Raw genomic sequence first — 12,948 nt, 5'->3', positions numbered from 1 at the left:
ATCGGATTAAGTTTCTACGTTGTTTGGCCGTCTGTTCAGCTTACAACGACCAGTTGTAACTGGTTTTTCGGTGAGAGCCCGCCCTTTAACATCTCGGAGCCAATGAATGTTCTGTGGCATCTAGCATTCGGTCGGGATGCGCCACCGGGAAGCTCGGAAGTTGGGGGTTGTTTGTTACTACCGTTTGGCGTTTGTTATTATTAAGACGTGTACTTTAAAAACAAAAAAAACAGCACGTCTCTCATAATTTATTTATGCAAATGAATAATCGGAAGATAATACATGAATATTACGCAATTACATTTGAATTATATACATATATTTTCTTTGAATATAAAAAAATAGTTCGATGAGCAGATACGCGGTTCAGCGCGCTCAGCGGGGCGTGGGCGTTGTGGCGTGCCTGGCGAGGCGCAGGCTGGCGGCGTGCATGGACGAGCGGCGCGCGCTGGCGCGGCCCGAGCGCGGCGTGGGCGAGCGCGGCGAGGCCGAGCGCAGGCGGCGCGCGGCGCCGTCCGCCGCGAGCTCGGAGCGCGCGGACGGCGTGGAGGCCGAGGGCGAGGCGAGCGAGCTGGCCGCGGGAGTGAGCGGGCCGCGCACGGGCTTCACCGACTGCTCGAAGCGGAACACGAAGCGCAGCTCGGACCAGAAGCTGCCGAAGAACGAGCGCTCGGGGTCGCGTGGCTGTCGCCACGCGCAGTACGCGAGATCGCAGCAAGACACCAGCACGCCCAGAGCGCAACCCACCACCAACACGAGGAAAAGTCCCATGAAGTTGTCCAGAGAGAGTTCCTCGCTTTCGTAATCATTTGACGGCTGCGTAAAAACCATCATTATTATATTAATTCACAAAAAGCTTATCGTATGAATGATACGATTTATAAAAACTGAACTTAAATAGGTAATATTCATGTAAACGAATATGTTATGTACTCGCGTGTGGGTGTGTGTATGTGTGCGTGCGTATATGGTGAATAGCAGCTTATAATTTTATTTATTTATACATATTATTATATATTTTATGTTTATACAGAATATTTAGTCCTAACAGCCTGTGAATGTCCCACTGCTGGGCTATAGGCCTCCTCTCCTCTTTTTGAGGAGAAGGTTTGGAGCTTATTCCACCACGCTGCTCCAATGCGGGTTGGTGGAATACACATGTGGCAGAATTTCAGTGAAATTAGACACATGCAGATTTCCTCACGATGTTTTCCTTCACCGTAAAGCACGAGATGAATTATAATCACAAATTAAGCACATGAAAATTCAGTGGTGCTTGCCCGGGTTTGAACCCACGATCATCGGTTAAGATTCACATGTTCTTACCACTGGGCCATCTCGGCTCTTTAATAAAATATTTAGTCAGTAAAAATAAATGTGTGATTTTAGCTTCGAAAAAACATTTCTTGTTCCAATTATTTTTGGTGGCTAGTTTTATGAATGTTGGTTGGTGAAGGTTTTATGAATTTATAAAACTCGTTATCATTTGAATCCTCGAATCTATCAGGGCCGGTACCTGGCAGGCGCCGCCCCCGTGCATCTCCTTCCACCAGCGGTACTTCATCTCGCGCAGCACGCCCGCTTCTTGCAGGTTCAGCAGCGCCAAGTTCAGAGACTGTCGGTATTCTGAATCTGTAATAGTTTTCATATGATAAGGCCGCGAGAGTGATTGGTAATTAATGGATGAATACTAAGCTAATACCAAACACAGAGATGAGGTCCATCGCCAGTTATTACAAATTTACTTTTAATTGTAAATGGGCTGTTAACGACAGTTGGACTAAGGATAATATTACGACGATTTGTCGAGCAATAAGACGTCAAAAAACACTTACTTTTTTTCATTGCTATCCCGTATCCTTTACTGTCTAGAAGATCCCCCACCTAGGCATTGTGAGAGGAATACTTATATATGTAGATAGGTGCGTATTATTGTTATCAAGTACTTTTGGTTCAAAACAAGAGTTACTCACGCTAGTCACTTCACAGTTGCGTTCTACTGTATATTCTATTGTGGTAGACTCAGCGAAAAAGGCATATTTTTCGGTCATTACTCTGAAACATTTGAAAAGAGAATTATTATAAAAATGATACACAAAATGCTAAACGAAATGATTTTATGAAATATAATATACTTTTGAATACCGTCCTCATTACTAGTGGGCATTTCCTGTTCTTTCATTTTCTGAAACATTTTTTGGTAGAGCTCGTTTTCGGACAGCTGAAACAGTGTTCAAGTTTTTGTATACGATTTAATTGCGATTATAAATATCGTTCTATATATACTCGTATATGTTGGTATAATCAAATACCTCGAAAAACGTATAAGTCGACCCGCCGGCCTTGGCGCCGTAGGTGATGCCCTGATCGTTGTCGGCGAGATCGCGCACGTTTTTGATCAACTCCGCGGAAGACTTGGTTGCCAACAGCGTGGCCAGGTTGGCCGTGTAAGAGCTGGTGATCACGAGTGCGAATATCCACCAGCAACTGGCCACCGCACGTGTACCGTATGCGCTAAATAATATTCATTTCAAATGTTCAAATAAAATATACAGTTATTCAACTTTTGAATTGATGATACACTAATGTAATAAATAAAACTTGGATCATTTGAACAATACAATCTTATTCATTTTTAACAAATTCTTCTTAAATCTAATATACTATGTATATACAATTCAAATTTATGATTAAATATAATAAATTTGTATCATACATATCTTGTCCTTTCTATATCAGGTAATTTAAATCAAAGTAATTCATAATGTTCCCCTACGGCCTATATATTAAATAATGATAGAAGTTTATTTTGTTAAATATTATTTTTAATGAAATCCCTATTTTTTCATACTTTTATATTTTGTAATGTAAAGTTTCTGTAGACTTTGTTTACGCAGTCGATATTATACGTAATACTAACACAGGTGCTATTTCCGAGCCCTGTTGCAGCACGGCGCCGAGATTGAACCAGAGTGCGTTTGCGAGTGTGAACTGGTTCTCGAGAGTTGGCGGCTCCTCCACGCAGGGGTAGGGGTTCTGCCACTCGTCGGGGCACAGTCGCCCCACCACGTACAACACCAGCGATGTGCCCAAGTAAGCTAGACCCAGACACAGCCATACCTATCATTAAGGTTATAACAATAAGTTAGGTCATTATACCCCTTTTCGGTACTTTTACTGGTTATTATAATAAATGTAAACATAAGTTCAACTTGATAAATATCAAATCTGTATAGAATGTAGATTCAAAAATGTAAACAAATACATTGATTTCATTTGGTTTATTTTTTCTTTTGATTGAATAAATTATATATATTTTGAGCTACCCCGTTAGAGAAAGGCAAGAGAAAAGCTAGCAGAGCTGGCTCTGGCTGCTGCGGCTTTCGGAACAGGATGCTGATCCCGAGGTTCATAAAGGGCGTGGTGAAGTCCACCGCCTCTTCGCGCTCCGCCGTAATGGTCAGATCCGTTACCGCGAACTGTATATCCTGTTGTGTACGGCACTGATTATTATTGGTTACTGAGGCTGGTCTTTCGTCTGATTAAAACGAGGCAAATTACTATTGAGTAGAAACTATTGATCACATCGTAACTGGTATGTCTCTCATGCTGGTCTCTTAGACTTGTCTGTTCGAAGGTCACATGAGAAATTGACATTATTTTATATTATATCTTTGCCTTCGTTTTTAATTGAGGTTGTCTGAACTGAATATAAAAATATAATAACTGGATCATCCATGAGACGGCGCATCATGCCGTTCCAAAGTTTCGTGGTCTTGTTGCGAACGCCGTACGCGCCGTTCGTCTGCTCCACGAAAGTATAGTTGAAGTGCAGCAGCTTCGACAGCCGGTCGATGAGTTCAATGCAGAAACCTGTGCAGCCAGTGTGAAGAATATGGAGGTAAAAGTACTTCATATTTATCATCTAGTGACAGTATAATTTGTCAAACCTTCGTATCGATCGTTGCCAAAGAGACGATCCGAGGATTGCTTCTTCATAATGTAGGGCTTATTCTGAAACGAAAACATAATATGAAGGATAACTTCTCTCGAAAAGAAATAACGGGATAGCAATGACCTTATTAATTTTAGTCACCGACTCACCATGGCAATGAGTACGTTGAAGGTGCGGTTGGTCATGAGCCCGCCGGGCGGCGCGGGCGCGGCGGCGCGCGGGCGCCAGGCCAGGCCGGCGTGCGGCGCCCACGACGCCACGGGCGCCAGCCGCCCGCCGCGCGCCAGCTCCGTCACCTGCAGCAGCACCTCGTGCCTCTCGCCGCCCGCCTCCCACGCCAGCGGCCCGCTCGCACCTTCCCATTTTTCCTGCATGAGGTCGCGTTGCTGCGATTAATGTATTTTACACTAGTTTTCGCCATCGGCTTCGCCCGCCACTGCATCCGCGTGTTAGGGTAGGGGGCAAATTATGTATGTAAAAAAGTAACCTATCCCTCTCTGGGGTTCCAGCTTGCCTCAAATTCTTAAAAATCGATTCAATTGTTTAGGCGTGAAAGCGAACCAGACAGACGGACAGACAATCACTTTCGTTATTATAATATCAGTATCGTGTACCGTTCCGACCGGTTTTCATCGCTTAACCTTTCGAGAGTTACGAGGTGACGAACTCATCGATCGCCGCGGCATCTTACCGAACGCAAATAATTAAGAAGTGTGTCGGCGTGAAAGGAGGCCGTTCCGTGCTCGCAGGAGCCGGGTTCGTCCGTCGGCAGGTCGAGGTACTTTATCGCCTTTGCTACGATAGTAGCCGCATCGTACGACAGGAGAACTGCAGTCGGAGGGTTATCCGCGATCTGCGAAATATTTTCAATATTATACTATTTTTATTATATATTATATTATATATTGAGTACTAAGCAAAGCAAAATCTTTAAAATCTCAAGAATAAAGGAGATGTAGGGGCTATTGCTTCCCTAACTATTTCGGAGGTTTCTTGAGTATCGTAATAAACTTGTCGATGCTTCAGGTGGAATGATTTTATTTGAAATTTACACAGATATATATACAAAAATGACAATTATTAATAACCAATAAACAATATTTACAGAAATTCGTCTCCAATAAAAAGTTTCACATTATAACCAATGAAATTGGATTATAATGTGAGTTACAATTTAATTACCGGTTTACCAATCGGAAGGGCTATAACAAGAATAAAATTCTTTAAGAAAATTATGTACAAATCAAAACATTGGCTTTTCTACCAATAGCGAGTGAGTATGTAAGAACAATAATTATTTCTTACGAATTGTACGAGAGGTGAGGGGCGCACCGTCGCCGCGGGGGGCACCATATAAATTCGCGCCTATCTGTGTCCATACAAAACTCGGCGTATGTGCTCCTACGTTTTAGTAACCGCGCGCCTTCGGCTCGCGACGGTCATATGCTTGATGTTTTGTATGGACGCTGCGTGTGGTAGGTAATGTAGGTCCCACATCACTCCCCCTCAAGAAAATCGTACGGATGGCTTGACTTTTCTTCCAGATCTCGTCGTGTAGGTCGGAGAGTTGTCCTGGCATCTGCTGCTGACCGGTGGGTCCTCAGACGATGGCGACTCGTTGTATGTATATGCTGGCTTGAGTCGGTCCAATGTGACAACTGTCGTGCGTGTTGGCAGTTGTATCTGGAAGTACTTGTCGTAGCGTTTCAAAACTTCGTAAGGCCCATCGTACGGCGGAGTTAGTGGAGCTCGAACTGTATCGTTGCGCACGAATACATGCGTACACGTCGCTAGGTCTTTATAAACAAATGGTTTGTTTTGCGGCGTGTGCGAGCGCGGCGTTGGTTGTAGCGTTGCCATGGTCTCGGTGAGGCGGCGTACATACTCGGCGTCGTCAATCTTCGACTGTGTAGGTACGAAGAAATCCGCAGGTATGCGCAGAGTAGTACCGTAGGTCATAATTGCCGGACTAAAGTTGTTATCGCTGCGTAACTCCGTGCGTAAACCGAGTAGCACGGTGGGTAACCCGTCCGTCCATTGAATTGTAGCTTCGCGCGCTATCAGTGCAGCTTTCAGGGTTCGGTGCCATCGCTCAATTTGGCCATTCGATTGCGGGTGGTATGCAGTAGTTCGAATTCTTGTAATTCCGAATCTTTTCATGAGAGAATTGAATAGCTCGGATTCGAACTGACGTCCTTGATCCGTTGATATACGCAGCGGGCAACCGAAACGTGCGATCCATTGTTCGTATAAGGCTTTTGCGACGTTTTCAGCTGTTATATCTTGTATCGGTACTGCTTCGGGCCACTTCGTACAGCGATCGATCATAGTCACTAGATATCGACAATCCTTCGACGGTCTTAGCGGTCCGACTATGTCGATGTGTATATGTTCGAAGCGCTGTGACGGCGGGAACTCGCCTAAGGGTGTGACGACGTGTCGATGTATTTTTGCTCGTTGACAATTAATACACGACTTAGTCCATGTACCGATGTCTGTGTTCATGTTCGGCCAAAAGTATTTCGAACTTATTTGTTTTCTTGATGTCCGCACGCTCGGGTGGCATAGATCGTGTTGCGCTTTGAATGCTGCGTAGCGATAAATGCTCGGTAGGTACGGTCGCGGCGTCGCGGTAGACAGCTCGCATGTAATTGGCTGCTGTATCCCAGGCATCGCGACGTCGGCGAATTTCAAGTTAGGTTGTCTTCGTAATGATTTTAGTTCTTCGTCGTTATGTTGATCGATGGCTATTTGATTGAAATCGATGATCGTCGGGCATTGAATGTCTTCTATGCGTGAGAGAGCGTCGGCGACTGTGTTTTCTTCCCCTTGTATGTATTTGATATTTGAGCAGAATTGACTAATGAAATGTAGTTGTCGTTCTCTTCTCGGAGTGTCGCTACTATTTGCTTGGCGATGTAGTGCGTAGGCAAGTGGCTTGTGATCGGTGTACACAGTCACTTCGCATCCCTCGATGAGTCGTCGGAAGTGTTTTACAGCTGTATAGATCGCTAGTAATTCGCGATCGTATACACTGTAGCGGCGTTGTGTAGCACTCATTGCTTTTGAGAAGTATGCGAGCAGTTTCCATTCGTTGTTTACTTTCTGTTGTAGTATGGCGCCGAGACTGTGATCTGAAGCGTCAGTCATGATGCTGAGTTGTGTACCGGGTAGCGGATGAGTCAAAGTTGTAGCTTTTAAAATGCTTTGACGGCAATTTTCAAAGGCTACGTCGGCTTCCGGTGTCCACTCGATCGGGGTTTTGTCGTTTTTCTTACGATTGTGCAAATATTTGTTGAGTTCGTGTTGAAGTTCGGCTTGATGTGGTAGGCAGTCTCGATAGAAATTCAACATGCCTAGGAAGCGACGTAACTCGACGATGGTTTTCGGTTTCGGATATTTTGAAATGGCTTCGATGCGATCTTCAGTCGGTTTGATTCCGTCCGCTGAGACTTCGTAACCGAGAAAATTAATTTTGCTTTTTCCGAATTCGCATTTTTTTATTTTCAGTGTGACGCCAAATTTTTCTAATCGCTGTAATACTTGATGTAATAATTCAATGTTTTTCTTCGTTTTCGGAATATAATAAGATGTCATCGACGAAACAGAAGCAGTTTTCGACGCCTCAGAGTACTTCGTGCATAAATCGCTGGAATGTCTGGCTCGCGTTACGTAGTCCAAAGGTCATGCAGTTGAATTCAAACAAACCGAATGGAGTTATAATCGCGGTTTTCTGTGCGTCTTCCTCAGCAATTGGTATCCAGTAGTAAGCCATTTTTAAGTCGATCTTCGAGAATATTGTCTTGTTATGAAGTTGATATGTGAAGTCTTGTATGCGAGGTATCGGATAGCGGTCGGGTAGTGTGATCGCATTTAGACGTCTGTAGTCACCGCAAACTCGTAAGCCGCCGTCCTTCTTCTTCACAACGTGTAGCGGGCTCGTCCAGGGACTGTTTGACGGTTTGCAGATGCCCATTTCCAGCATATTCTCGAACTCAGTCTTTGTAGCTTTATACTTATCCGGTGGAAGCGGACGCGGACGGGCGTAGAGTGGCGGGCCAGTTGTCTCGATATGGTGGACGACGTTATGCCTCGAAGGTTGTTTGAGTGACATGGGTCGAAGTACATCTGGATATTGCTTCAGTACGTGGTAATAGGCTTGGTTTGTGCCGATTACGTGTACCTTTTCTGTTTCTGTTTCAGCGCCTGTAGAAATTTCAATAGCATCGACGGAAAGTTCGGTGACTTTATCTATTAGTTTCTTCTTATGCAGGTCTACTAATAGTTTGAAGTGTCGTAGAAAGTCAGCTCCCAAGATCGATGTTTTGACGTCAGCGATGATGAATGTCCATAGAAAGTTTCGTCGTAAACCAAAATCCAATCTTAACGTTTTTTCGCCATACGTCTTGATAGGTGTGTTGTTTGCGGCAAATAATCTGCAGGCGTTTTCGATTTTTGTATTGCTTCTATAATTTGATGCTGATAATACGGATATATCGGCGCCGGTATCCACGAGGAAACGTTCTCGAGTGTTGCGATCGTAGATACATAGGCGGTTGCTGGCAGTAGGGACATCGAGGTCCGCCGTAGTCGATGTCGGAGCTAGTTTAAAGCTTTGTTTCTTCGGCAACACGGCGATTCGCAACGCTTCGCTTTATCGCCGAATCGGTAATGGTATTTACATTCCCACGTGGCATCGCCGGGCTTCACAGATGATTTGTTTCTTGTTGAGTTTGAATTGGATCGTGGCCTTGACTGGGAGCGATAGCGACGGTATTGACGATGTGTGGAGCGTATTTCGTTGATTTCTAGCGACAATTTTTCTAGCTGCTTCGATAACATTGCTATTTGTGTTGATACGGCGTCGTTCGTAGTTGTTGTTGCGGTCGATACAGCGGCGATCATCGCGGGCTCGGAGTATTCCGCCATCTTGTCGGCCATGGCGGCGAGTGTGTCGAGTGATGACTCGGTATTTACGGATAGAACAACGCGTATCTGAGTAGGTAAATGGTTAAGCCACTCGATACGGAGCCCTTCGTTCGTAATCATACCGGCGCTTAGTTCTCGCATCTTGCGAAGTAATTGAGAGGGTTTCTGGTCACCCAGCTGTAGACCGCTGACGAGCTTCTGGAAGTTCTTTACGTCTGATTTTTCATATACGGCGAGTAGTCGGTTCTTCAATGTGATGTATTTATCAGTAGCTGGCGTGTCGTATAGAATGTCGGTGACGTGTTGCAGGTCCGTGGCTTGCAGCTGTTGCAGGACGTAACGGAACTTCTGATCATCGGACGTCTTCAAGGGGTCGACGACAGCTTCAAATTGTATGAACCAGGCTCGTGGAAGGTCCCTCCAGAATGGTAGTATCCGTGACTGTACGGAGATGGCTGCCAGGTCTACCTCGGCTAGAGGTTTGGGGTCTTGAGCAGCAGTATCTTGATCCATTTTCTCAACGTCGGTAGGTCACCACTGTAGGGGCTATTGCTTCCCTAACTATTTCGGAGGTTTCTTGAGTATCGTAATAAACTTGTCGATGCTTCAGGTGGAATGATTTTATTTGAAATTTACACAGATATATATACAAAAATGACAATTATTAATAACCAATAAACAATATTTACAGAAATTCGTCTCCAATAAAAAGTTTCACATTATAACCAATGAAATTGGATTATAATGTGAGTTACAATTTAATTACCGGTTTACCAATCGGAAGGGCTATAACAAGAATAAAATTCTTTAAGAAAATTATGTACAAATCAAAACATTGGCTTTTCTACCAATAGCGAGTGAGTATGTAAGAACAATAATTATTTCTTACGAATTGTACGAGAGGTGAGGGGCGCACCGTCGCCGCGGGGGGCACCATATAAATACGCGCCTATCTGTGTCCATACAAAACTCGGCGTATGTGCTCCTACGTTTTAGTAACCGCGCGCCTTCGGCTCGCGACGGTCATATGCTTGATGTTTTGTATGGACGCTGCGTGTGGTAGGTAATGTAGGTCCCACAGAGACAACAAAGAAAAGCGTCTAATCAAATAATACTAACAAGGTATTAAGTATGTAATAGTATAATACCTTGGCGATTTCTTCCTCGTTTTCGGTTTCGCCAAGTTGCTTAGCATATTCTTCACGCCAGGCGCTCATCGCTTCTAACACTTTGCTAGATTCCGCGTTAAAGACACGCAGACCTGTGAGCACCAGATATGTAATGCGATATTGATTGCGCCGTATCGATGTAAACTAACTAATCGGTAAGTATTTCCGAATAGAGGACCAGTAATATTAGCGCCGCCATAGCTGTAGTCGGCGAGCGGCAGCGTGTGCAGGTCGAGCGCGGTCAGCAGGTAGGAGTGCCGGTCGGCGAGCAGCCCCACGCGCTGCGCCGCGTCCAGCACGCGCACGCTGCACTCCGCGTCGCACCACACTATGAAGTTGATGGCGCCTAACTTCTTAAGAACCAGGAGGAGATTTCTGGAAGTTACAGTTGCGTTGTTGTTGACGTGTTATCGATAATATTCATACGGTGGTTGGTACAATACTGAGGCAATCATATCTCATCATACATACAATAACACAAACAACGGATCGTTTAACCTGAGCGCATTGTCATCTTGCTGCGGCGGCAGTTGCCGTGCCCGCAACGCCAGCGCGTCGGTGTCGGGAGCCAGGCGCGGAGCCACGCGCGCACTTCCCTCGTGCAGTACCACGGCGTTTTCCCAGCCTTTGGCCTCGCATAGTGCCGCACACGCCTAGCTATCACAACACCGCACGTGGTAAAAGAAACTATTTGATAATTGCATCCTGGACGAGACCTAATCGTATCTCTTGAATTGTAATAAATGTAACCAGAAAAAAAATCACTTCTATTTAGTTATTATTTTCTATTAATTAAATGAAAACGATATTACCCGAGCGAGAACATCGAAGTGCGGATACAGTTCGAGTGCAGACGATAAGTGACGGTTCTCGGGAGCCGGTTCAGCGAGTAGCAGGGCAAGGCCAGCGCGCGCAGCCGCGTCTGCGCCTGCGCTGCCACCGACGACAGCGGTTGCGCTCTGACTGGCCTACGAGTTGAATCTATTTATTTAATACAGTAACAAATATTTACTTATTTTGTACTCAATTTTAACAAATAGAACAAAAATTAGGTTACAGGTTAAATTTTTTTTTAATAATAAATGTAAATTATGAGGTATAAGGTGTAGATCGACTAAGCTTGCGCAGACCTGCCTGGGTGGTTACACCCACATTAGTTATTGCTCCGCTAATCAGCAATACTTTATTGAAGTAGCTTTAAACTAAAGCTTAATTTTTAATAATATCCAGCGAGACCCTATAGACTTATCTGATGTAACGAGCAACACGCTACAAACGAGTTGATACTTATTTGTTTTAAGCTGTACACTTTAGATCAGCGCTATGAAAGTCGTCCTCTTACTTGTAAACATATTTGTCCAGGCTCGGCGAGAGGCTCCTGCGGTTCGACAGGTGCAGGTACTTTCAGCAGCGCTCCGTCGTGGTCACGCAACACAGCGTTGACGGCCGCTACCAGTTTCACTGCGATTTCCGGCCGAGCTTCTACCACGCCTGACCTCGTCGATGATGTATAAAACAGACGGTATTTTATTTATTTGTTTCATAATTTCATTGACGTGTCAAGACAAGTTTTTAGAAAATTCATTAAAAGCTTCCTTGCCTATTTGAATAGTCTGCGCAGCGTAAGTCGGTATAAATAACAACACCACTACTACGCAATTGAAATTGTTGCGTGAATACATAACGGCGCACGCAGCAATGCTGTACTAACGCCGCGCACGTGTCACGTGGTCGTTGGGAGCGAGGAGTGTCTAGATTTTGAGGGTCGATTATTATATCGATAACAAAAAAAAATATTTTCGTGTATTATTAGTATACAACTAGGTTAGCAGCGTTCGAGGCGATAATTGTTTCTGTTGTTGACGATATGAACGCTTGTAAACACTCACAAAACACTTTGTAAGAAATATACTTCGTAAGAGACTTCAATATAAATAGAACCATCGTATTGAAATTTAAGCGCATCCCTAGCGAGTGGCGATACGTGCCGCCACTCGCCGCCGCCCCCGCCTTCGCCCCCGCGTTCGTCGCGGCGCGACGCGAGCTATTCTGGAAGCGGGTCGCGTCATGGCCACCGGCGGGCGCGGTCAAAGCGTTTCATCTGCCCATCGATGTGCTACACACCGACTATTGTGAACATATAACCGTGTTGTTATTTTAGAAGACAAATTTACAAATGGGCCATCTGAGGATAAATGATCACTAAGTATACTGAATAGTTCTAAGCCAGACGTGCCTAAACAAGTTGTATCGGCGGGAATACTACGCTATGTTTATGTCATGATTATATTTAATAAGTTGAATCCCCTTAGAAAATTGATTGATTGCTTATCATTCCTAACGGATACATACATCCTGGAACACTTTTGGCGTCATGCACGTTGTGCAAAGTTACGACGTCCCCTGGTTCTGATATTTTTTGTCTACAAATTACCTACTGCGCCGACTTTTTGACTTCCAGTAAATTTTAGTGCGTAAATGCGCCGTTGCCGTAATTACAATGTAAGAAAGAGATAAAATCTTTTTATCTCTTACAATGGTTAATTTATTTACACTTAAACTAATTTTCGTCCGCAGCGTATGACTTTTTTTTTTGTTTCGCTGGAAAAACGCGTGTACGCGTTTCCCCCACTTGAAGTGGGGGGGTATGTGGGACTCGCCGGCGCCGAGCATGCGCCGGAATACCCACTAAAAAACCAGCGGTACCCACACCGCATTTTCGAGGGGCGTCACGGGATCGCTTGCTCATACTACCGTGACGCCCCGACGGTTGGCCCGCCTCTGCAGGCCTCCAAATCCTAGGGGGTTTACAGGGTACAAAGACCCCTTAACCCCGGCAACACTTACGGCGGGAGGAGAAGATGCGCATAGCGCCGACGCCTTCTCCCCGGTCTT

General features: G+C 44.9%; 1 protein-coding gene and 1 long non-coding RNA gene across 2 annotated transcripts; both read right to left on the bottom strand.

The window, feature by feature from the left end:
- Window positions 1–234: 234 nt before the first annotated feature.
- LOC126772457 (glutamate receptor ionotropic, kainate 2-like) lies at window positions 235–5,896 on the bottom strand. The gene is made up of 13 exons (XM_050492829.1): window positions 5,261–5,896; window positions 4,647–4,808; window positions 4,105–4,323; window positions 3,951–4,014; window positions 3,728–3,873; window positions 3,327–3,488; window positions 2,921–3,120; window positions 2,313–2,514; window positions 2,136–2,221; window positions 1,974–2,055; window positions 1,836–1,884; window positions 1,517–1,632; window positions 235–816 (listed from the first exon to the last, which is right to left on the bottom strand). Exons 1-13 carry the CDS (start codon window positions 5,306–5,308, stop codon window positions 376–378), a joined length of 1,977 nt encoding a protein of 658 aa, XP_050348786.1. The 5' UTR covers window positions 5,309–5,896; the 3' UTR covers window positions 235–375.
- Window positions 5,897–10,581: 4,685 nt separating this feature from the next.
- Window positions 10,582–11,515, bottom strand: LOC126772458 (uncharacterized). Its single transcript, XR_007669662.1, has 3 exons — window positions 11,396–11,515; window positions 10,866–11,034; window positions 10,582–10,710 (listed from the first exon to the last, which is right to left on the bottom strand). It is a non-coding gene; the product is annotated as an uncharacterized LOC126772458 (long non-coding RNA).
- Between the last annotated feature and the right edge of the window lie 1,433 nt (window positions 11,516–12,948).

The sequence above is a fragment of the Nymphalis io genome, chromosome 12 (assembly GCF_905147045.1).
Source record: "Nymphalis io chromosome 12, ilAglIoxx1.1, whole genome shotgun sequence".
NCBI lineage: Eukaryota > Metazoa > Arthropoda > Insecta > Lepidoptera > Nymphalidae > Nymphalis > Nymphalis io.
This window is presented reverse-complemented; position numbering and strand designations above follow the sequence as displayed.